Source organism: Hyperolius riggenbachi, chromosome 1 (assembly GCF_040937935.1).
Source record: "Hyperolius riggenbachi isolate aHypRig1 chromosome 1, aHypRig1.pri, whole genome shotgun sequence".
In the NCBI taxonomy this organism is placed as follows: Eukaryota; Metazoa; Chordata; class Amphibia; order Anura; family Hyperoliidae; genus Hyperolius; species Hyperolius riggenbachi.
Genome location: NC_090646.1, coordinates 318,412,132 through 318,436,032, shown reverse-complemented (window position 1 = coordinate 318,436,032; position 23,901 = coordinate 318,412,132). Strand labels below are relative to the sequence as shown.

General features: G+C 44.6%; 1 protein-coding gene across 1 annotated transcript in view; it reads right to left on the bottom strand.

The window, feature by feature from the left end:
- Positions 1 to 4,614: 4,614 nt before the first annotated feature.
- The window catches only part of POLR2B (RNA polymerase II subunit B), a 470,934-nt gene continuing 451,647 nt past the window's right edge, over positions 4,615 to 23,901 (bottom strand). Inside the window, exon 20 of the mRNA XM_068233836.1 lies at positions 4,615 to 4,970. Within this exon, the coding sequence (XP_068089937.1) occupies positions 4,881 to 4,970 (90 nt within the window). The 3' untranslated portion in view covers positions 4,615 to 4,880. The remainder of the gene's footprint in view (positions 4,971 to 23,901) is intronic.

Sequence of the window (23,901 nt, the reverse complement as noted above, 5' to 3'; positions counted from 1 at the left end):
GTGGTGTCGCTGCCGGTTGTGTCTGCTTTGTGCCCACTGGCTCCTTGTAACTGGCTGAGGACTCGGACCTCGTGCGTGATGTGCTGGTGCTGCTTAACCCACTGCTGGACGCTTGAGAGGTCATCCAATTAATTATCTGGTCCTGTTCTTTTGGATTTGTGAGGGTTGATTTCCTGGACAACATGGGCGGTATTGAGTGGGTTTTCTTCGGTGCTCCACTGTGGCCTGTACGTGAACCGTCAGGGGGAACACCTCTTCCCTTGCCCCTCCCTCTTTCACAGGATTTCTTCTTCATTTCACTTATCCGTAAAAGTACACGCTGACTGGCAGCAGTACAGTGGCAGTACAGAAATGCTATACAGTAGCGGGTGAGCGGTGTACTACTATTCCCAGCAGCGACACAGAGCACAATGCTATACAGTGGTGGGTGAGCGGTGTACTACTGTTCCCAGCAGACACAAAGAGTGGCAGTAAGCTCAATGCTATATAGTGTGGGTGAGCGGTGTACTACTATTCCCAGCAGCGACACAGAGCACAATGCTATATAGGGTGAGCGGTGTACTACTGTTCCCAGCAGACACACAGAGTGGCAGTAAACACAATGCTATATAGTGTGGCTGAGCGGTGTAGTACTATTCCCAGCAGACACACAGAGTGGCAGTAAACTCAATGCTATATAGTGTGGGTGAGCGGTGTACTACTATTCCCAGCAGCGACACAGAGCACAATGCTATACAGGGTTAGCGGTGTACTACTGTTCCCAGCAGACACACAGAGTGGCAGTAAACACAATGCTATATAGTGTGGCTGAGCGGTGTACTACTGTTCCCAGCAGACACACAGAGTGGCAGTAAACTCAATGCTATATAGTGTGGGTGAGCGGTGTACTACTATTCCCAGCAGCGACACAGAGCACAATGCTATACAGGGTGAGCGGTGTACTACTGTTCCCAGCAGACACACAGAGTGGCAGTAAACACAATGCTATATAGTGTGGCTGAGCGGTGTACTACTGTTCCCAGCAGACACACAGAGTGGCAGTAAACTCAATGCTATATAGTGTGGGTGAGCGGTGTACTACTATTCCCAGCAGCGACACAGAGCACAATGCTATATAGGGTGAGCGGTGTACTACTGTTCCCAGCAGACACACAGAGTGGCAGTAAACACAATGCTATATAGTGTGGCTGAGCGGTGTACTACTATTCCCAGCAGCGACACAGAGCACAATGCTATACAGTGTGAGCGGTGTACTACTGTTCCCAGCAGACACACAGAGTGGCAGTAAACACAATGCTATATGGTGTGGCTGAGCGGTGTACTACTGTTCCCAGCAGACACACAGAGTGGCAGTAAACACAATGCTATATAGTGTGGGTGAGCGGTGTACTACTATTCCCAGCAGCGACACAGAGCACAATGCTATACAGGGTGAGCGGTGTACTACTGTTCCCAGCAGACACACAGAGTGGCAGTAAACACAATGCTATATAGTGTGGCTGAGCGGTGTACTACTATTCCCAGCAGACACACAGAGTGGCAGTAAACACAATGCTATATAGTGTGGGTGAGCGGTGTACTACTACTCCCAGCAGCGACACAGAGCACAATGCTATACAGGGTTAGCGGTGTACTACTGTTCCCAGCAGACACACAGAGTGGCAGTAAACACAATGCTATATAGTGTGGCTGAGCGGTGTACTACTGTTCCCAGCAGACACACAGAGTGGCAGTAAACTCAATGCTATATAGTGTGGGTGAGCGGTGTACTACTATTCCCAGCAGCGACACAGAGCACAATGCTATACAGGGTGAGCGGTGTACTACTGTTCCCAGCAGACACACAGAGTGGCAGTAAACACAATGCTATATAGTGTGGCTGAGCGGTGTACTACTGTTCCCAGCAGACACACAGAGTGGCAGTAAACTCAATGCTATATAGTGTGGGTGAGCGGTGTACTACTATTCCCAGCAGCGACACAGAGCACAATGCTATATAGGGTGAGCGGTGTACTACTGTTCCCAGCAGACACACAGAGTGGCAGTAAACACAATGCTATATAGTGTGGCTGAGCGGTGTACTACTATTCCCAGCAGCGACACAGAGCACAATGCTATACAGTGTGAGCGGTGTACTACTGTTCCCAGCAGACACACAGAGTGGCAGTAAACACAATGCTATATAGTGTGGCTGAGCGGTGTACTACTGTTCCCAGCAGACACACAGAGTGGCAGTAAACACAATGCTATATAGTGTGGGTGAGCAGTGTACTACTATTCCCAGCAGCGACACAGAGCACAATGCTATACAGGGTGAGCGGTGTACTACTGTTCCCAGCAGACACACAGAGTGGCAGTAAACACAATGCTATATAGTGTGGCTGAGCGGTGTACTACTATTCCCAGCAGCGACACAGAGCACAATGCTATACAGGGTGAGCGGTGTACTACTGTTCCTAGCAGAGACACACAGAGTGGCAGTAAACACAATGCTATATATTGTGGGTGAGTGGTGTACTACTATTCCCAGCAGCGACACAATGACGGGGGGACCCTGGCTAGCCTGGCTGGAGAGAGAACTACCCTGCCTGCCTACCCAAAGCTAAACCCACAGACAAATGGCGGAGAAATGACGTGGATCGTGTATTTATTTACCCGAACCACGTGACCCGTTCGGCCAATCAGAGCGCGTTCGGGTCCGAACCACGTGACACGTTCGGCCAATCACAGCACTAGCCGAACGTTCGGGGAACGTTCGGCCATGCGCTCTTAGTTCGGCCATATGGCCGAACAGTTTGGCCGAACACCATCAGGTGTTCGGCCGAACTCGAACATCACTCGAACAGGGTGATGTTCTGCAGAACCCGAACAGTGGCGAACACTGTTCGCCCAACACTAGTGTAGGCGGGTGATTGGGTGCCCGCAAGGGGCAGATTAGGGTCTGATCTGATGGGTAACAGTGACAGGTGGTGATAGGGGGTGATTGATGGGTAATTAGTGGGTGTTTAGGGTAGATAACAGATGTCAACACTGCACTTGGGAGGTGATCTGACGTCGGATCTGTGGGCGATCTATTGGTGTGGGTGGGTGATCAGGTTGCCCGCAAGGGGCAGGTTAGGGGCTGATTGATGGGTGGCAGTGACAGGGGGTGATTGATGGGTGATTGACAGGTGATCAGGGGGATAGATGCATACAGTACACGGGGGGGGGGGGGTCTGGGGAGAATCTGAGGGGTGGGGGGGTGATCAGGAGGGGGCAGGGGGGGGGATAATAAAAAATAGCGTTTATAGATAGTGACAGGGAGTGATTGATGGGTGATTAGGGGGGTGATTGGGTGCAAACAGGGGTCTTGGGGGGTGGGCACGGGGGGGTCTGAGGGGTGCTGTGGGCGATCTGGGGCAGGGGGGGGAGAAATCAGTGTGCTTGGGTGCGACATAGGGTGGCTGCAGCCTGCCCTGGTGGTCCCTCGGACATTGGGACCACCAGGGCAGGAGGTAGCCTGTATAATACACTTTGTAAACATTACAAAGTGTATTATACACTTTGTATGCGGCGATCGCGGGGTTAACATCCCGCCGGCGCTTCCGTATGGCCGGCGGGATGTTGCGGCGGGTGAGCGGAGACAGGCGCCGGTGGAGGATCGCGTCACGGATGACGCGATCGCTCCGCCCATGCCCTTGAAAGGACCGCAGCCTCTGTGGGTGAGCTGGTTCTTGCGGGCTCCACTTCCCGGCCGCCCCTGTGCGTTAGGCGGTCGGGAAGTGGTTAAAGAGAGCTATCCATGCTCGGAAACCATCAAACCTGAATGAACTAGGTGTTTTGTAAAGAGGAATGGTCCAAAATACCTTCAACCAGAATCCAGACTCTCATTGGAACCTGCAGGAAGGGGTTAGAGGCTGTAATTTTTGCAAAAGGAGGATCTACTAAATATTGATTTTTTTTTGTGGTGCCCAAATGTATGCACCTGCCTAATTTTGTTTAAACAATTATTGCACACTTTCTGTAAATCCCATAAACTTCATTTCACTTCTCAAATATCACTGTGTGTGTCTTCTATATGATATGTTTAACTGACATTTTTTATCGTAACAACCAACGACAGGAAATCATGACGGTTAACGAGGTTGCCCAAACTTTCGCATCCCACTGTATTTAGAGAGTGTAGCCTGTCTCATTTCCCCTCATTTGTGTCTAATCACAAGTTGTAATTTGATCTTCCCCCGTGTCACCTGATAAGCTCATTTGAAAGGACAAGATGTTAACAATATGTCTGCTTCCATGAAAGCAGGAAGTAGAAACAGTGCAGGTTTATTTCAGGATTTGTATCAGCTGTAACAAAGAAATGTTATTATGCTGTTGCGCATCTTTTAGAGCAGAGGGAGTTCTGAGTTCAGGTCTGCTTTAAAAATATATCACCTGATTAATCTGATTACATGGTTCTCCATAAGTTCTGTTAGACATAATAAACACTACTCATGATGTATATATTGACTAAATATTTTCCTTGGGCAGACTAATGACCTTGGTTATTCTCGCAACTGGAATGTGGAACAACCATCTTCACTCTTCGACTCAGAAACATTGCTCAATAATGTAGTTTTAACAATGTTTATTAGGGGAAAAAAATATTCTTACAAAGATTTACCACAAAATTAAAGATCAGCAATACAAATTAGCAACTGTTTACTGTTATTGTACGGCAAACTGTAACATTTAAAACCTACTGAGGAAAAACACAGTCCGTGAAGCAACAAAAAAAAAAAAAAAAAAAAAAAAGTTGTCAGCCGAATGAACTTCAGGTACATATTGAACATTTTAACATGCAATGCAATAAAAAAATAAAATAAAAAAAAATTGGTCGTTTTAGCTCAGATGCTGTTCTAGGAAGTCATCATGCGTGGAGCAATGCTCATTGACATAAGTTCCTGGAAGAGAAGTTTGCAGGCATAAGGCATTCGCACCAGGGAAATCTGAAATAAAATAAATAAATAATTTCAGGTTTATAATACAAGATCTTTTGTAATTATCTCTACTTCCTTTTTTGTTGTACAGGGTATGTATACGGTATGTGTATTACATTCCACTCATCCTGCACAGCTCAACTTGCAATGGAGTCAACAGTAGGTTCTGAAAGGTTTTGCTGCAGCAAATGCTGTTGAAGTGTAACTTTATTTATTTATTGTATTTATAAAGTGCCAACATATTACGCAGTGCTGATTAGTCAATATCCAAACTTTAGTCAATATCCACAGCATCATCACACTGAGGAAGCACACGTCACTGTGGGCGTGAATGGCTACACTGAGCATGTAGGAGGGACCCTTAGGGGCTGCACAAGGAGGATCCGACTGAGTGGCTAGTGTAAATCTTGGTGATTCACTGTAAATGCGGGATGCAGCAGCGCTACTTTATTATTATTTAGTATTTATATAGCGCCAAAATCTTCCGTAGTGCTGTACAGCTTATATTTTGTCACATAACTTTCCCTCAGAGGGGCTCACAATCTAGTCCCTACCATAGTCTATGCATGTATCGTGCAGTCTAGGGCTAATTTAGGGGGAAGCCAATTAACTTATCTGCATGTTTTTGTGATGTGGGTGGAAACCTGGGTGCGCGGAGGAAACCCACGCAGAAACGTGGAGAACATACAAACTCCTTGCAGATGTTGCCCTGGCCAGGATTCGAACCAGGAATCCAGTGTTGCAAGGCGATAGCGCTAACCACTAAGCCACCGTGTTGCCCACCGTGCTACTGAGCCACAGTCGGTGAGAATCCCTAAAGGAGCGGTAACTGTTCCGTAGTGTCAAGTCGCATACCAGGCGGATAACCGGTTATGATGTATGATCCTGAACAGGAAGTGGAGTGTGCTCCCTCTGTGTTATGCCTTGTACACGCCATACAATTTTCTGTAAGATTTTCTGTTTGATTTACCTGCCAGATAGATCATTTCCAACATGCTGGAAATTATCTATCTAACCATCTATCTGCCTTGCAATTAGGCATTGTTCTACTCAGCAGGAGATAACCAGAAGACAATGCACCAGAGATAATGACCAGTCTCTACCAGTACTTTACAGAAAATCTACTTACAGAAAATCTAACAGAAAATTGTATGGTGTGTACTAGGCATTAGGTGATAAGCTGTATATGATCTTAAAGGGAAGGTTCAGGGAGGGTGGGTAAAAAATCAAAATCAATTTCCACTTACCTGGGGCTTCCTCCAGCCCGTGGCAGGCAGGAGGTGCCCTCGTCGCCGCTCCGCAGGCTCCCGGTGGTCTCCGGTGGCGCGCCCGACCTGGCCAGGCCGGCTGCCAGGTCGGGCTCTTCTGCGCTCCAAGTCCTGGTACTTCTGCGTCCCACGCCGGCGCTCTGACGTCATCGGACGTCCTCCGGGCTCTACTGCGCAAGTGGAAATTGATTTTGATTTTTTACCCACCCTCCCTGAACCTTCCCTTTAAGAAGCTGGGACTGGGTTTAAGCTTTGCACTCAGTGCTAAAGCATCCTTGCTGAGCTGATTCTTAAAGCTGGATCCTAATGGTTGTTGCTAATGGATATTTATGCAACAGTTTGTGATCCAATTCCATGGAGCATTAAGACTGAGCGAGAATTCGATTAAGTCATGACATCCAACTCTGATCCATACGCTTGCAATTAATTAAAGGATCGGCTGATCCATCTGTATGAATATGGTTGGTGTGAGTGCGTGCAGTGTTTTATAAGGAGCGCTCCTTGTCCATTGTATGACTTTTATGGGGGGGTTTGGTGTTTGGGGGATGCCAATTGGGACCACTGTATTTTTGATCTAATAAAGTTTTGTACTTTAAAGAGGTACTGTAAGCTCAAACATAACTCGCTGCCAGTGTGAAGCCCACATTCACTTTATCAGGGAAAATCTGGTCTTTCCAGAAAAAAAATGCACATAGCAAATGTTATTGCAGCTTTAAGACATTAGCCCCGACCCCTGAGCCCTTACACCCGCGGCTGAATATGAATTAGGTCTTGGAAGCACAGCCTTCTGGGTATTGGCAGTTGTGTTTGTCATATCTGCTGGACATGCTCGAGGCTGAAGTGTGCAGAGACAGCACGAGCTGGCTGTGTGTGAGACCTGTTCATGCTGCAGAGCTGAGCAGGGATTTCTCTCTGTGCATTATGAGAGGGAGAAGATTGTAATGCTGGCTTCACAGGAGGTGAATTCTTCTCCCTCTCCCACACCCTCCCTCCCCCCTCTGCCCAGCAAATCTCTATAGCTTCAGGCATCCTGTGTAGCTGGTATTTAGCCTACACTAACCAGGCAGCGTTTACTCTGTGGCTATGAACAGAGAGAGAGAAGACTCTGATAAATGTATATAGAGCAGTTCCACCCCGCATGTGAGCTCAGCAATACTATACAGCTCTGGAGATAAGGCATTCCAACTAGCAGCTTCTGGGAACTTATGCTGGGAATACACGTTTCGTTTTTGCCTTCGTTTTAGCCTTCGATTCGTTCAGTAAACGAATAGAGTGTTGAAAACGTATGTGAAAATAGTCATAATCTCATAGTTTCGATTAATAGACCCCAAAAACGAACGACTAGTGATCGAACATGTTTGATATTATCTCTCTTTATCCATCTAATCGAGCCATTGGTAGGCTTGATGGCTGTTCACATCGATTATATATTCGTTTATGCCGTCCGTCCCTGTACTACGTTTCGTTTCTTTGCAGCCTTCGATCATTGGAAAAACGAAACCATCAGAATCGGAAAAAAAAACGAAACCGTGGGTGGTGATATTAACCGTAAGATCGATTATTTCGGTATCGAAAAGGACAAAAGGCACAATCGAAACGAAGGCAAAAACGAAACGTGTATTCCCAGCATAACACAGCTTTGTCTGCAGTAGTCCTCATCAGTATCCAGATAACATTAGCAGCAGATGGGGATGTGTACTCTGCTACATACCCAGAACTATAGATGCTATAGGAGTACAAACTCAAGCATGCCCTTGGAGATCTGGTAGAGAGTAACTATCCACTTGCTTAAACTTAAAGTGTACCAGAACTCAAAGTTTCAAAAGATTTTATACATACCTGGGGCTTCCTTGAGCCCCATCCACTCCGATCGCTCCCACGCTGCCGTCCTCCACTGCACGCAGCTTCGGGACACGGGTCCCCGCATTTCCGTCAGTTGGATCCAGTCTAGCGTAAGAGAAGAGCGCTGTTTGCGTACGCAGTTTGAGATATATAGAGGGTGCACTTCTGCGTAGCTGGCCGTAGTTGACGTCAGTGACGGGACCCACTTCCTGAAGCTGCGGGCAGTGGAGGACAGCGGCGTGGGAGCGATCGGAGTGGATGGGGATGGAGGAAGCCCCAGGTATGTATAAAATCTTTTAAAACTTTGAGCTCTGAGTCCCTTTAAAGGGTTAGGTCTTGTTTCCAATGCAGCCCAGAGCCGTGCGGCTCTGCATTACATGTCACTCCCGGGGGAGGAGCTTGTGATCCCATTCATTATACTGAATGGGATCCTGGGTGCAATCACCCCAAAATGCAGGCAGCCATGTACTGTGATTCAAAAGTGAATCGCAGCGCATGTATGGAAACTTCAGAGAGTGCAGTCTATGCACTGTCTGATGTCCCTGCGATCCCGTTTCTAAAAGCGCGGCTGAAAGTGCGCTATAAGAACGAGCCCTTACTTAAGTCTGAAAAAAGCAGTTTAACTTACCTGGGGCATCTTGCAGCCCCCCTGCAATCAACCTGTGCCCGCGCCATCCTTCTGCGACCCTCCACCCGGTTGTGGCCAGTTGCAGGCTACTGTGCATGTGCACCCTGATTGTGCTCCCTATGCCGGAAGCATTCTGCGCATGTGCAGTAGTGCTTTTCCCATACTTCGCATGTGTAGAATGCTGCCGTGCATGGGAACCTGATGAGGAGGCGCATAGGCGGCCAGCTTTAAGTGGTCACCACTGCTGTCTGGAGGGTTGTGGAAGTACAGGATGACATGACAGGGGGCTGCAAGAAACCCTAGGTTAAAATGTTTTTTTTTTAGACTTAAAGGATAACTGAGACGGGAATAATGGCAGTATTTATACTTGTCTGGGGCATCTTCCAGCCGCATGAAGTTCGTAGGCTCCCTCGCCTTCCTCTCTGGCGTCTCCATTCATATGTAATAACTCCCGGTATTCTGGCCAGTCGTGGGCTTCTGTGCATGCATGCCCAGGCCACACTCCTGTGCCTGGAAGTATTCTGCGCCTGCACAGTACAGACCTGATGACATCGGCTGAACCACGTGACCTGCGCCATGGAGTGCAAAAGACGCCGACCCGGAACCTGACGAGGTCGGGTTCTGCAGCGGAGAAAACCTGGAGCCACCGGAGCTGGGGCGAGGGCACAGGATGGCTGCCACGGGCTGGAGGAAGCCCCAGGTAAGTGGATTTTGATTTTAATTTTTCCTTGGACCATTCCTTTAAGATTTCCTTTAAAATAAATGGATTGGGAATGATCAGGATCCTCAGTCACAATTCCCTAAACAACATACATATTGTGAAATAATGGACGCAATACCCAGTGTACTGTATTATTTTCTAGAATCCTAGCAAATTTCTGCTCCAAAAGCCTTCCATGGAGGCGGGTTGAATACTGCTAACTTGGTGACAGCGCTGGAATGCGGGAACCGTAAGATGAACGGGGAGACTCTATAGGATCCAGAGCCTTTCCTCTCCATAGGTAAGTATTTGGTTTTTTTTTCCCCATTTCAGTATTACTTACACATATGCAATTTTCCTGTCAGATTGGCTGATCGATTGATAATTTCCAGCATGTTCCATCTGCTTCAGATAAAGAAAATAATGTATTTTTTGCAGCATTGATCTCAAAATCAATCCCTTCCTTGGTCAGAAAGCAGATTGGACATGTTGGAAATTGATCAGTCAATCTGATGGAAAAATTGCATGGTGTGCATAATGCTGGGAATACACGGCTCAATTCTGAGCCATTTACATGGCTCTATAGATAATTTCCTACATGTCTGTTCTCCTGCCTGATCGTTTCTGCGCTTGATTCCACATGGAAGACAATGGGAAAAAAGATAAGAAAAATGAGTGGAAGATAAAGGAATAGCCAGCGGAATCGAGCGGCAAAAATGATCGGGCGCAGAATCGAGCGCCAGAATTGAGCCGTGTATTCCCTGCATAAAAGCCTTTACACACTGGTCATCCACATATCAATTTTTCCTGGCAGCTCGATCACTTTGAGCAAATAAACTAGGAATCTATTGCCCCAATAATGGCATGCACAACTTCCTTTTTGACTTTAAGCCTAGTACACACGATGCAAGTTTCCATTAAATACAGTAGACGGGTCGAAACAATTATTTCTGACAGGTCCGATTAGATTGCCGACTGTTTTTCTAGGTTTTTTTTTGCAATTACTTCTACACAAAAGTGATCAGAAAAATGATTGCAAATCAGATTGTAACTGTCAGAAATAATCGATTTTAGTATCAATAGGATGGGAAATTGCATCATGTGTACCAGGCATTATGCTAGGTACACACAATGCAATTTTCTGACAGATCTACTGTCAGATCAATTATTTCCAACATGTCCTTTATGAATGTTGATCGATTTTCGTTCACTTCTATGGAAATCAATTTGAAAATCGATCAAAATTCAGATTGGACATGTTGGAAAAAAAATCGATCTGGCAGGTACAAATGCCAGAAAATTGTATGGTGTGTACCTAGCATAAAACTGCTTTACAACAACCATTCAATTTTGTTTGTATATACAAACTACTTTTAGCCTCTTTCAGCTAGTTCTCTAACTGCACTTCTCTCCACACATGCATTGGGCGCCTTCAGATGACATCAGTCAGTAAAAAAAAGGTGGTTACAGCCTTCACTGTATAACAGTTACAACTGCTGGAATAAAGGGAAAAAAAACCTGTTACTCTGCCAGGAGTAAAAATGGTTCGTCCCAGGCATTTTTACTGGACATCGCTGAGAGGATGCTTACAGTTCTCCTCTTTAAAGGGAAGGTTCAAGCAAAATAAAAAAATGAGTTTCACTTACCTGGGGCTTCTACCAGCCCCATGCAGCCATCCTGTGCCCTTATTGTCACTCGCTGCTGCTCCAGTCCCCCGCTGGCATCTTGCCGACCTCGGAGGTCGGCGGGACGCATTGCGTACATTTTTACGCATTCCCGCTAGTGCAGGAACATTAACACATACATTTTTACGCGTTACTGGTTTAATGCACAAATGTTTACGCATTGAACCAGTAACGCGTAAAAATGTATGTGTTAATGTTCCTGCACTAGCGGGAATGCGTAAAAATGTACGCAATGCGTCCCGCCGACCTCCGAGGTCGGCAAGCTGCCAGTGGTGGACTGGAGCAGCAGTGAGTGACAATAAGGGCGCAGGATGATTGCATGGGGCTGGTAGAAGCCCCAGGTAAGTGAAACTCATTTTTTTATTTTGCTTGGACATTCCCTTTAATAGTTCTTTGACTAAGGGTTTGCTCTTTTTGTTCTATGGTCTTTGTATTTTACAAACCAGCCTTCCTCTTTGTAATTTTAATGGTGTGAGCTCTTTTGAAGGACCTGTCTACTAGAATTAATTCTTTTTCAAATGTTATCTTCTGTTCCAGCAGCTTTGTTAAACCAAAATGCAATAGTAAAAAAACAAAAAAAACAAAAAAAAAAACCTAAACACCGGTGGCCTTTCAATGAATTGGAATATAATTATTTTTTTTATATGATATATATTCTTTACACAGAGTGATACATTTAAAGTGGTTATTACTTTTCATTTTGTTGATGGATGATGAAAACCCAAAATTCAGTGGCCCATATGCAATTAACTTTTTCTCCTTAATTTTCTCCTAGGAGATAATTTTTTAACTTATTTTTAAAATAACTTTTCTGCACTCTGCAATTGAAAAATACAAAGGTACTACTAACTAACAATACATACAAAGGTACTACTAAAATTATTTGTAGTATTTACTCGCTTGCTGGTGATTTAAAAGGCATTTGATTGCCAATTTGTGAAAATATCACCTAGGAGACAACTCCGGAGAAAAAGTGAATTGCATATGGGCCACTATCTCAGAAAATTAGAATACAGATAGTCCCCTACTTACAAATTACTTGAGTTTCAAAGATACAAACATAGTCATCTACATGTTCAAAATATCCACACCAATTGCTTCCGTACTCGCGGTCAATCGTATATCCAGTTAAAACTGTCCAAAAGCAGTCACCTAGTGCTTCTAATATGTTACAAGATAGTGGTGTCCATCATCAAAAAACAAACCATATGGATATTCAGTATCCAATGAAAATCCAAACAATTTTAAATGTGAAGTTCTAAAAACAAACGGTCACCATTGAGTCAAATACTCACATCGGGGTCCCTGGCTGGCTATAGTTTAATGACGATGGCCGGGGGCATGCACACATCTGTTCAACGCTCACAAAAAATTACGCCAAACTATTTAAAAGAGCCCTCCAGGCATCGCTTAGTGCTGTTGGTTCTGACAGCTAGTGTTTACACCTGTCCGTACCTGTGCCTTTGGCCTACCTTGTGCTTGTTCTGTCTGCCTGTTATCGACCCGTTTGGTCTGACTATCCTCTGACATGGATCACCTTGGTTTTGACTCATCCTGTTGCCTTGACCTAACTGACTGCCGCCTGCCCTGACTTTTGGCCTACAACTGGATTTCCCTGTCTGCTGCCTGTTTCAATCATAGACTGTCTTCCTGCTCAGCCTGCTTGCTGCCCTAATCCCTAATGACTATTCCTGTCTGCCAATCGATCCCCAATTGTTTAACAGACTGTCTTTCCTGCTGCATGTCCATTACCCTGCTCATCTTCTACTCTCCAAATTGTGGTATCCATCCTCTTGGCCACTAGTGACAAAGTCCAAGGTCAGTTAGATAATGTGGAACAACCATCTTCACTCTTCCAGTTAAATGGCACCATGAAAAAGAGCAATACATGAGGATTCTCAATGACAACATCAGGCAGTCTGCAGAGAAACTTGGCCTTGGGCACCAGTGGACATTTCAGCATGACAAAGACCCAAAACACACAGCAAAAGTGGTGAAGAAATGATTAGCAGACAACAACAAACATTTTGGAGTCCTGACTTGAATCCAAATGAGAATCTGTGGAGGGAGCGAAAGATCAGGGTGATGGCAAGAATACCCTCCAACCTGAAAGATTTGGAGCTCATTGCTAAAGATGAATGGGCAAAAATACCTGTGGAGACACGCAAAAAGCTGGTCTGCAATTATAGGAAGCGTTTGAATGCTTTAATAGCCAATAAAGGCTTTTCTATTGATTATGAGAAGGGTATGAATAATTTTGGACAATTCTTGCTAAAATGTAAATAAAAGCTGAGAAATGTTTTTTCCCCCCACAATAATGCCTCTTGTACATTGTTATTGTTATCTTTTGGGAGACACCTATGTCTTTTCTAATCAAATTACTTGCTGGTTGAATAAAAGTAACTAAGTCAAAATTTGCCAAGGGTATGACTAATTATGGGCAGCACTGTATTTGTTACTAAGGGTCTAAAGCCCTAGCGCAGCTTAGGTATTTATTCAATGTGTATGATTTTGTTTTTGTTGAGAGGGTGGTACCAGCTATAACTTCTGCTGCTTCCAGTCATACTAAGGGTGCAACGATTTAATTTTCCAAACTAATTCTACCAATTTTTTTTATTGCATCTTTGGTACACCTATTATGGTGTCATACTATTACCTCCATTAGGATGTCCTGCTATTATCTCTTGTCCTTGTTTACTTATTACCAGTTTTTTATTGTCATTTTTTTATTGTCAGCAGCTTAATTCCATTTTTTTTTCTGTTTTTTACCATTTGCTATTGTGTTTTGGTTCTGCCCTGAGCGCCATTCTTTATTTTAACCAACCAGTTATGTGGTTTGCTGCAGTATATCTACATCGGGCAGGATTTCAAATCCTGCCAAGCCACGTAGTTAATCGTCAATGGCGGCAGATGACCGCCGCTAGCTCCCGCACGGGTACTCGGCGCTGCCTGTTAGAGGGGAGATGAATGAATAGGAATGCACTTCCCATTCATTAATTTAAGCCACTGTGTCAATGAACGCCGGCATCAGTGAGATGCCTGCAGGGCCGGCCGTAGGTTTCACAGCGCCCTGAGCGAAACCTGATTTTGGTGCCCCCCCCCTTCATCCTCTTCGCACGTGCACACACACACATGTGCAATTCACCTTTCTGTCTGAGTTATTGTAACGATTGGCAGTTGTATAATCAGCTATACCTGATTATGTAGTGATCTGCAGAATCACCAATAATGCGAGTATAGCGAGACACAGGACAACCAGATGTAAAGATAGGCATTCGGTGCAACAGTAATACAGATAGAGATACCAACTCCCCAGAGGAGCTAGTAGAGGGAGATATCGCTATAGAACACAGGGATCAGCATTCCAGCAAGCCGGAGATGCAGATGAACTAGTAATCAGTTCACCCGAGGAGCGAGTGGTGAACAGTAAGACAACGTGTACTGATCACCCGTGGAGCGGGTGATTCAGACTGCACTGCAGCAGGTGATCACCTGAGGGGCAGGAGATCAAGACTGTACTGCAGCTCCTAATCACCTGGGGAGCAGGTGATGATGACAGTACCGTGGTTACTAGTCACCTGAGGAGCAGGTGATTAAGACTGTACTGCAGCTACTGGTCACCTGAGGAGCAGGTGATTAAGACTGTACTGCAACTACTGATCACCTGAGGAGCAGGGGATTTAAGCTGTACAGAGAATCCCTCACCAGGGACTAGGCTCACTGGTGAGGGCAGGAGAGTCAGACAAGCAGGTTCGGCAACAAACGGACAGATACGGTACAAAGACAGAAGGCTAAATCAGAGTAGTGTTCAGGCTGAGTCGGCAACAGGATCAGATAGGCAGAAGCACAGAATCAGTAGGCAGAAGAGTAGTCAAGGCTAGCAGAAGGTCATAACAAATAATACAATTCAATTAGTACTTTAGCTATCAACAGAATCTGACTAAGTGTGGATCCCCAGCTCCTGCTGGTTCTAGCACACTTTGGGATCTGACTAAGGTCTGAGTGCTAACACGTAGCATTTGCAACAGCAGACGAGGAGCTACTGACAGGCAGGTCCTATATATACTGAGAGCGCCCCACAGCGCCGCTCCAGTCACTCAGTCAATCAGGAGCACTGCTGGAGTCAGCTGACCGGCGATCAGCTGACTCCCCTTCTATTCGCATAAAGGTCCTGTCGCCCTCAGTCTATGTGCAACTGAAGGACCAGGCAAAACTCCACCATGTAATTGCATGGCGGAGGCCGCCGGCTGAGACGCGGAAACAGCCGCCATGTCGCTCACTGCTGCGGCAGCATCTCCGCTATCTATTAGTTATCATTTTGAAACTGTGACACATCACACCAAATGCTCAGATCTCCGTGAGACATTACATATGTATAATAGAAAAATACTAACAACCACTAAATGGGTGGAAAGAGTACATTATCCTGAATACACTTAAAAATGAAGGCTATAAACTTTCAGGAATATTAATAAAAACAATCAGTGGGACAGTTAGAGCCCCCTCCCCAATTGGGAATGATAGCACAGGGCAAAGACAATTTTCACTATGCGTTATAGGCTGCAGTGCGTTTCCCTCCTCCCCCCCCCTAAAAAAAAAAAAAACGCCCTTAGACTCAGTATAGGTAGATAGCCAGGTATAGGTGTCCCCAGTATAGGATCTCGTGTGGGTGCTCTCAATATAGGTAGCCAAGCATAGGTGCCTGCAGTATAGGAAGTCAGGTGTAGGTCTCCCCCTGTAGGTAGCCAGGCGTCAGTACCTCCAATATAGGTAGCCAGGTGTTGGTGCCCTCAGTATATGTAGTCAGGAGTAGGTGCCCTCCCTCAGATAGCCCGCTCTAGGTGCCCTCCCTCAGATAGCCCGCTCTAGGTGCCCCCTCTTGGAAGCCGGCGCCCTGAGCGACCGCTCAGGTCAAAGGCCGGCTATGGATGCCTGCATCATTGTATCTTCCGCAGTAACACATCCACGCATTACTTCGTGTTTAGGGTATTTATAGTATGCAATGGAAAGAAATGTGCGAGGACATCTTGTGGCCAAATAGTAAAATTACACCTACATACATTTTTTTTTTTTAATAAAAAGACCTACGCTTACATTCAAATTAACTAGATCATTCCCACACTCTCCTATATTAATCCAATAAATAATTTGCATTAAAAAAAATGACAAAAAAACCCAAACAAACCAAAAACAGTTACCTTAGGGACTGAACTTTTTTAATATGTATGTCAAAAGGGTATATTAATGTTATTTATGAAAATATGGGCTCATAAATAGTGATGGACACAAAAATGCACTTCTATTTCCAAATAAAATATTGGTGCCGTACATTGTAGGGAAATATTTTAACCATTTTAATAACCGGGACAAATGGGCAAATAAAATGTATGTTTTATGTACGTTAGCATGTATTTTAAAACTATAATGGCCAAAAACTGAGAAAATGAATTTTTCCATTTTTCTTATTTTTCCAGTTAAAATGCATTTAGTATAAAATACTTCTTAGCAAAATGTACCACCCAAAGAAAGCCTAATTGGTGGTGAAAGTAGTAGTAAAGTTATAGGCAAATGAATGAAAGGAGCGCTGAAAGGTGAAAATTGCTCTGGTACAGAAGGGGAAAACCCCTTTGTAGGGAAGTGGTTAAGCACACCACTTGACCAGAGGAACTGGTTTAGGGCGCAAAACGTGTTATAGGAAGTGATAAGTATACTTAACCACTTCCGAACCTTGATGATTGAAATCTATGCCTTGTTTTGATCCTGTTTATACCTACCAGGCCGTAGATTTCAATCATCCCGCAGCACGCATCACACTCTCCCCGCCGATCTATATTACGGTAGAGCTGTGCGAGACAGTCAGAAGCCTATTTTATTGGCTCTTAACCCTGTCATCACTGTAAGCCAATCCCACTGACCTACACTGATGGACAGAGTCAGGAGCCAATGAAAGCAGCTTGTGACCTGCTCACACAGCTCTGCCATCATAGCGACAGCAGAGAGAGGTGCCTGCAGGGATGGAGGAGCGGCGTGACCGGTGGGTATGTGAGGCAATTTGTTGGGAGGCGCCGTTCTTTGGTACCAGCAGTCCCTGGTCCTTAAGGGGGCAGAGACTGCTGGCACTGAAGTGGATAAAGTAGGACATGAATTCCTATCTTAATACCTGAGATTTACCACTACCCTGCCCTTGGGCACCTCCTGCTTTTTCGTGATTTGTACTACACCAGCCTACCACGATAGGGTCTTCATCCCACAACTGTTTGTGGTGTGAAACTTTTTTAGGAGCAGCAACCGACACCTTCCACCAAAAGGCTGAGTGGGGACGGTTCTTCCCCACATGCCCAGACAGGTGGTTGCCTGCTAGAGCAACCCGGCACTTGTGAATATATATTTTATACATCACCTCTTACCCTATAGCAGGTGTTACTACACCAGAATGGGCTTCCGGTGTCCTTGTTCTTTTTACCACTTCTGACTCATCTGTCCGTCTGGCATGCTCCTCCATCAGTGTGTTACCTGCTTCTATACATGCCCCCAGGTCACTGACAACACACTGGCGAGAATAAAGACCGAAGCCCACAGACTGATGGGTACCTGCTGGACAAAGGAATTCGCTGCACTGCAAAATACCCACTATTCACATGGTGGGGGGAGAGGATAGACCTGGGGGGGGGGGGGGGGACTGTCAGGTAACAATGGGGGAAAGCCCAATACTATTGCAGAGGATCATAAAAAAAGGGGCCACCTAAAGCTGCTTACTGCGGGGTGCCACAAATTTTTGCCCAGTGGGTTAGAACCAACCTTGTAACCAGCAGAAGGCTGAGATGTTGTGGCTGTATTACATGCACCTGGTGTTCCAGCATCCATTCTCCACCACCAACAGCATAAAAGTTTAGTGACAGGCAGATCTCGATCTCTCTTCTGCAATCACTCGGCATTCCTCCGGGCTAGCCTGCTGTGATGCAAGCAAGCAAGCAAGACCAAACCAGAGGATTGCAAAGTGGCTGCAAAAAAGGTGCGGGAAAATCAGTGTATAGCAAGCACCCAAGGAGGGAAAAGGTGATGTGCTAAGACTCGCAGCGTCTCTGCACTCCATGATGCTCCAGCAACTCCTCCGCAGACAAGTCCGCACCATCTGTAGTAATATAGCTCTTTATTGGTAAAAAAAATAGCATGACAGACATCATTAACAGCGACAGAAGTGCTGTTTCAGTCAATAGACCTTTCTCAAGCTGCATAGAATAATGTCACACTAAAACAGCACTCACCGTGCCTTTAAATAGTTTCCTCAAATCTCCAACACCAATCGGTGACCAGTACCTGTGACCAATCAAATGCAGTTGGCAGCTAGGTGGACTGTGAAGAGAACTGCAGCCCTTAATATTCAAATGAGGACATCCCATAATAACGCCTAAGCTTCAAACAGTAAACCCCTCCCAGTTGGGAAACATCCTCTGCCCAAAGAGCGGACTAGAAAGAAAACCGCTTATAGTAAATGCAAATAGTATGCGCTCCTGCACAGACACTCACCTAGTGCTCACAGCCGTGTTCGCCAGTGTGAGCGGTTTTCTTTCTAGTCCACTCTTTGGGCAGATGGTGTTTCCCAACTGGGAGGGGTCTACTGTTTGAAGCTTAGGCGTTATTATAGGACGTCCTCATTTGAATATTAAGGGCTGCAGTTCTCTTCACAGTCCGCCTAGCCTCCAACTGCGTTTGATTAGTCGCAGGTACTGGTCACTGATTGGTGTTGGAGATTTGAGGAAACTTTAAAGGCATGGTGAGTGCTGTTTTAGTGTGACATTCAATGCAGCTTGAGAAAGGTCTATTAAACAAAACAGCGTTGCTGTCGCTGTTGATGTCTGTCATGCTATTTTTTGACCAATAAAGAGCTATATTACTACAGATGGTGCTGACTTGACTGCGGAGGAAAAAGGTGAGAGATGCAGATCTACCTGTCACTGAACCTCTGTGTCAGTTGATGAGGTAGGAAGGGAGAGCAGGCAAGACCGAGCCGGAGGATTCCCCAGCCAAAAAGCCCTGAGCAGCTTGTCATTGATCTAGTGTGCTCATGCAGTATAATGGCTGCAGGACCTCCATGTAAGCTATGAGCACAGAAATCAAATCAAAGAAAAAATAGCTTGAATGGCATGACCAAGATTCATTCAGGCATTGCCAAAGCAAGGGGAAATGGGGGATGTGGAATGGGTGGGGTAGGGGTAAAATGGGTAAGCAGTCCATGGACATTTTAAGGTTTGCAGTTCATTTGTGCTCCTGTCAGTCTGTGGCATGCTGTGACACAGTGTTCAGCGATTGTTACTGTGGATTCCTCTTCTAGTATAACGTAGAGTTTTCTCTCATCTTCCAATATGTGAAAGTATGGAAATACATCTATCGATTTCTTAAAGTGGACCTGAACTCTTGCACAGGACAGAAGGAAAATAGAAAAATGTACTCTGTATGTATTTAGAGAGTTTAGCCTGTCTAATTCACCCTCTTCTGTGTCTAATCACAAGTTGTAATTTAATCTCTCCCGTGTTAGCTGATTGCCACAGCCAATGAGCCAGATAAGCTAATTTGAAGGCACAGAATGTTAACAATATGTCTGCTCCCATGAAAGCAGGAAGCAGAAACACTGCAGATATATTGTAGGATTTGTATCAGCTGTAACCAAGAAATGTTTTTCTGTAAATGTTATGTTGTTGTTGCATATCTTTTATAGCAAAGAGGAAGTTCTGAGTTCAGGTCCTCTTTAAACGGGGAGGGGGATTCCACTAGACCGCCAGGGAATGTAAAGGGTACTATTAGACTACCAGGGTATGGTTAAAGTAGAAGGGGGGGGGGGGCACTAGACTACCAGAGAATGCCTTAAAGTCCCCTTCTAGTAGGGAGATACCACTTGACAACATGTGATTATTAAAGGGGAAGGGGATTCCACTAGACTGCCAGGGAATGTAAGGAGTACCATTAGACTACCAGGGAATTTTTAAAGGCGAAGGAGGGAGGGACCAGTATATTTGGGGCAGTGCAATAGGAAGTGATACTCATTTGAGAGGGTCTTATTTGCTCACCGTGTTGGCATAGTTTATTCTCTCTGGCTTTGTATATATGTCTGTCTCCCAGACCCAATTTCAAGGTTATGAGCACTCAAGCTGTAGACGGTCAGGATTTGCCTCTCTCTCTTTCTGTCTCAGGTATGGGGCCATTTTATATTCTCTCTGTAGCAACTGGTATAGGTTTAGTGTTTGTGACGGTTTTATTTCACTCCTCACATTTATCTACATAATCCTCTTTGCTCTTGGCTGTGATGTGCTTTATCTGTGCTTTTGTTAGGACCCGTATGTGACAAATAAACATTATTTATTCTTCCAAATAAAGTAGTTAGAGCCTTATAAAATTTTCCCTGTAGACACTATTAAAAACTGACAGCAGACAGAAAAATTTTGTTTAACAATTTTGTTTAAAAAAGAGCCAGCGAGCAAGGGGTTAACAGTTTTCCCCTCTCCCTGCTCAAATGTTAGCAAGGTCATGTTAATTACCCTTGGCCAAGTTAGATATCCCTGAAATCACTAGGGACATCAAGTGTGGTCCAGTGTTAGTCCAGGAGCAGAAATGCCGACATCAAACGAAACGTTGATTCTGGCGATACCTTAAAGAGGAATTGTCCCGAAAATCCTAAAATTTAAAACACATACAAATAAGAAGTACATTTCTTTCAGAGTAAAATGAGCCATAAATTACTTTTCTCCTATGTTGCTTTCACTTACAGTAGGTAGTAGAAATCTGACATTACCGACAGATATTGGACTAGCCCATCTCCTCATAGGGGGGTTGTCAGGGCTTTCTTTATTTTTAAAAGCACTTAGTGAATAACAGTTGCTCCGACCAACTGCCAAAATAGTGTGCAGGGAGTAGGGAGGCTGGCAAGCTTCTTTGTATTAATCATTTTTAGAGAATGTCTGTAAGATATGAGCTATATAGGTCTCAAAGCTTTTGTTTGTTTGAGTAGCCATTTTCCATCCACACAGGTGAACAATAGTCTGGGTGCTGGATTCTTCTTCCACAAGCAACAGTTAAACAAAAGCCCTAGAGACAAAAGACTCACTTCCTGTTTAACTGACCTTAGGCGGAGCTAAAGTTCAAATCTGCATCCTTTCAGCCAATCACACTGAGCCTTCTCACAGGGAAGTGATGCATGGTGAGGGGGTGGAGTCAAGGGGTATATTGTCTTTGAGCATGCTGTTTTCTACTCTCTGTGTGCTGTGGTCTGCGGTGAGAGCTGTTTCTCTTGGCTTGGGTAAGATAAGATCATGTAATGGTTCTGGGTAATATGGGTTGTATTTGTAGGACATATTGGGAAGCTGCATTCAGGTTACCTGTATTAATGTATACATTGTGTGCATTGGTTTCTAAGCTTTATGCTTTATACTGTTGAATTTCACTGTACTTGTCGCTTACTGTAGTACATGTTGTTTTCTGTAGTTCATCAATATCTGTACCTGTATCACATATATCACATGCAATATAAACTTTATGAGATGCATTTCCACCAATTTGAGTGTTGCGTGGTGTCTGTACCTCTTAGCTAGACAGAGATGCTATTCCATAGACTTGAGTGTTGTGGTTCTGTCTCTTAGCTGGAGAGAAAGTATTCACTTAGAAGGGGGAATTTTACCTGGGTTGCAGATCTGGGATCTGCTAAATCATCTTGTAGCTGCCTCCAATGAAATTGAGCTATCAGTTTGGTGTCGAGAAGTTGGATCCGCCATATACAGTATTGGGTGATTAATTATATTTTTATTACCACCCTGTACTGTTAGAGCGGATTAATAGAACCCGGAAGGAAAGCGCTTCTGTAGCGCCTCTCCCAGGAATCTGATATTCCTAAAGAAAATAGATGGGTCTGATGCCCAATAAAGCTTTCCAGGAATCTGATATTCCTAAAGAGGGTCTGATGCCCCAATTAAGAAAGCAGTACTGTGTGAAATAGTGAATATTCTCTCTAAACATTGTGTATTGCATGTTGGATTTGTGTTTGAGGTCTGAAATTGATGTTATACTGCAGACAGATTAAAAAGTGAGCAAGCAGCATGTGGTGTAGCAGCCACTTGGTTTCAGTGTAGACTCTGCCTATTGTTGTGTACAGAGATCAAAGTGCTTGCATTGAATAGAGTGGCCATTGTCTTGTTTAGAGGTAAACAAAATGGAGACCTCTGTACAACTGTTACTTGTGAAAAAGTCTAAAGTAAAAGATCTAGAAGGTATTGTTAATGTAATGCAAAGCTCTATAGATCCATGGAAACAAGCCCAAATGTATGTGTGTGATCTGATAAACAATAAGAAGCTGAAGAAAAAGGAGGGAAAAGCTATGCTTATTTTTGCAGCCGAGTGGATAGCAGAGCAATACAGAGGTCTGGTTGAACAAAAATCAAACCTGGAAAATGAGGTTCAGAGGCTGAAAGACAGTGTGAAAGACTTGCAAAGTGCAATCTCCATTTTAACAATTGCTGCTGAAGAGGCAAATGTGGTTGCCATTTCCCAGCAACAAATTATTGAGGAAAATAAAAAATTGCTTCTTCAGAATGCAGGTCTGACTGAGCAGTTGAAGATTGCACAATGCAAGTTGGAAACATTGTCTGTGTCCTCCAGTAGTGAAGCAGTTAATCAGTGTCCAGGTGAAAGTGATGCTGGTTATAGTAGTTCTTCTGAATGCAGTGGTTCAGTTTTTGAGATGCCAAAGAGTAAGCTGGAACAGCCTGCTCTGGCAAGGCCCATTCAGAGAAACAGGACTTTAGAGAGTCCAAGGGATGATTTGAAAAATAACCCTTTCAAATCATTAGTGCAACACAGGAGAAATTTCAATGGAGTTTTTGCTGTGCAGCCTGTAAGGGACAGAGATGCACATATAGTAAATAAGCCCCAGAGAAGTCATGTGACCCGGCGTTGCTACCACTGTGGAGAACAGGGACACATGAAACGGTTTTGCCCGTCACTTGGGAGAGACAGGCAGAATTATTTCAGCGATAATAAATTCCTTACCAGGAGGAGAGAAGCTGAGGTGTACTCTCCAAGGTGGGGGAACAGGCAGAGGAGCCAGGACAGGGCCTGCGTTCCTTACAGCGTTAGGGCACAGAAGGACAACTTACAAGCTGAGGTAAGTTGGTTTCCAGGAAAACGTACTCGTGAGGTCAATGAAATAAAGCAGGAGATGCTGGAATATAGGAAAATAAGGAACATTCCAGAACACCGTTTGTGCAGGGATCTTGTTAGAGGTTAATAATGGTTTTCCAGTTTCTGTTCCATAGGAAACCGAGGAACAAAAGAAGATCCCAGCTGTGTTTTGTTGTTTGTCTGTCTATGTATGTGTTTATGTATGAAGAGGATCCTAACAAATGGTTAGTTTGGAATAAGCCTCTTATTTAATTGATAATTTTATCTACAGTCAGAAAAGTAAAATTCTAAACTATTTTTTTTGTAGTCTCAGGTGCTGACTGTAGCTATGTGAATGGGTTGCCTTTGTTTACTACAGTAGAGGGTTTTGTGAATGGCCTGAAGGACCCATGCACAAAGTTGCTGGCCATTGTAATGTTTTTAATTTTGCGTTTTGCAAGGCAACAATTTATTTCGGGTGAACCAGATTTAACATGCCTTAAAATTTGTAATTTAAAGTTGGTTATAAAAATGAATATACGGAAAGGCATGTTCAATCTGAAGTTTTTTGTTTTTCATGTGGGTTTTTTTCTTTTGTGTCAGGTATTTTGCATTAACCTGAAACTGCAAAGCACACAACAGTTTTTCTTTCAATCCTTTTACTGGGTTGGGG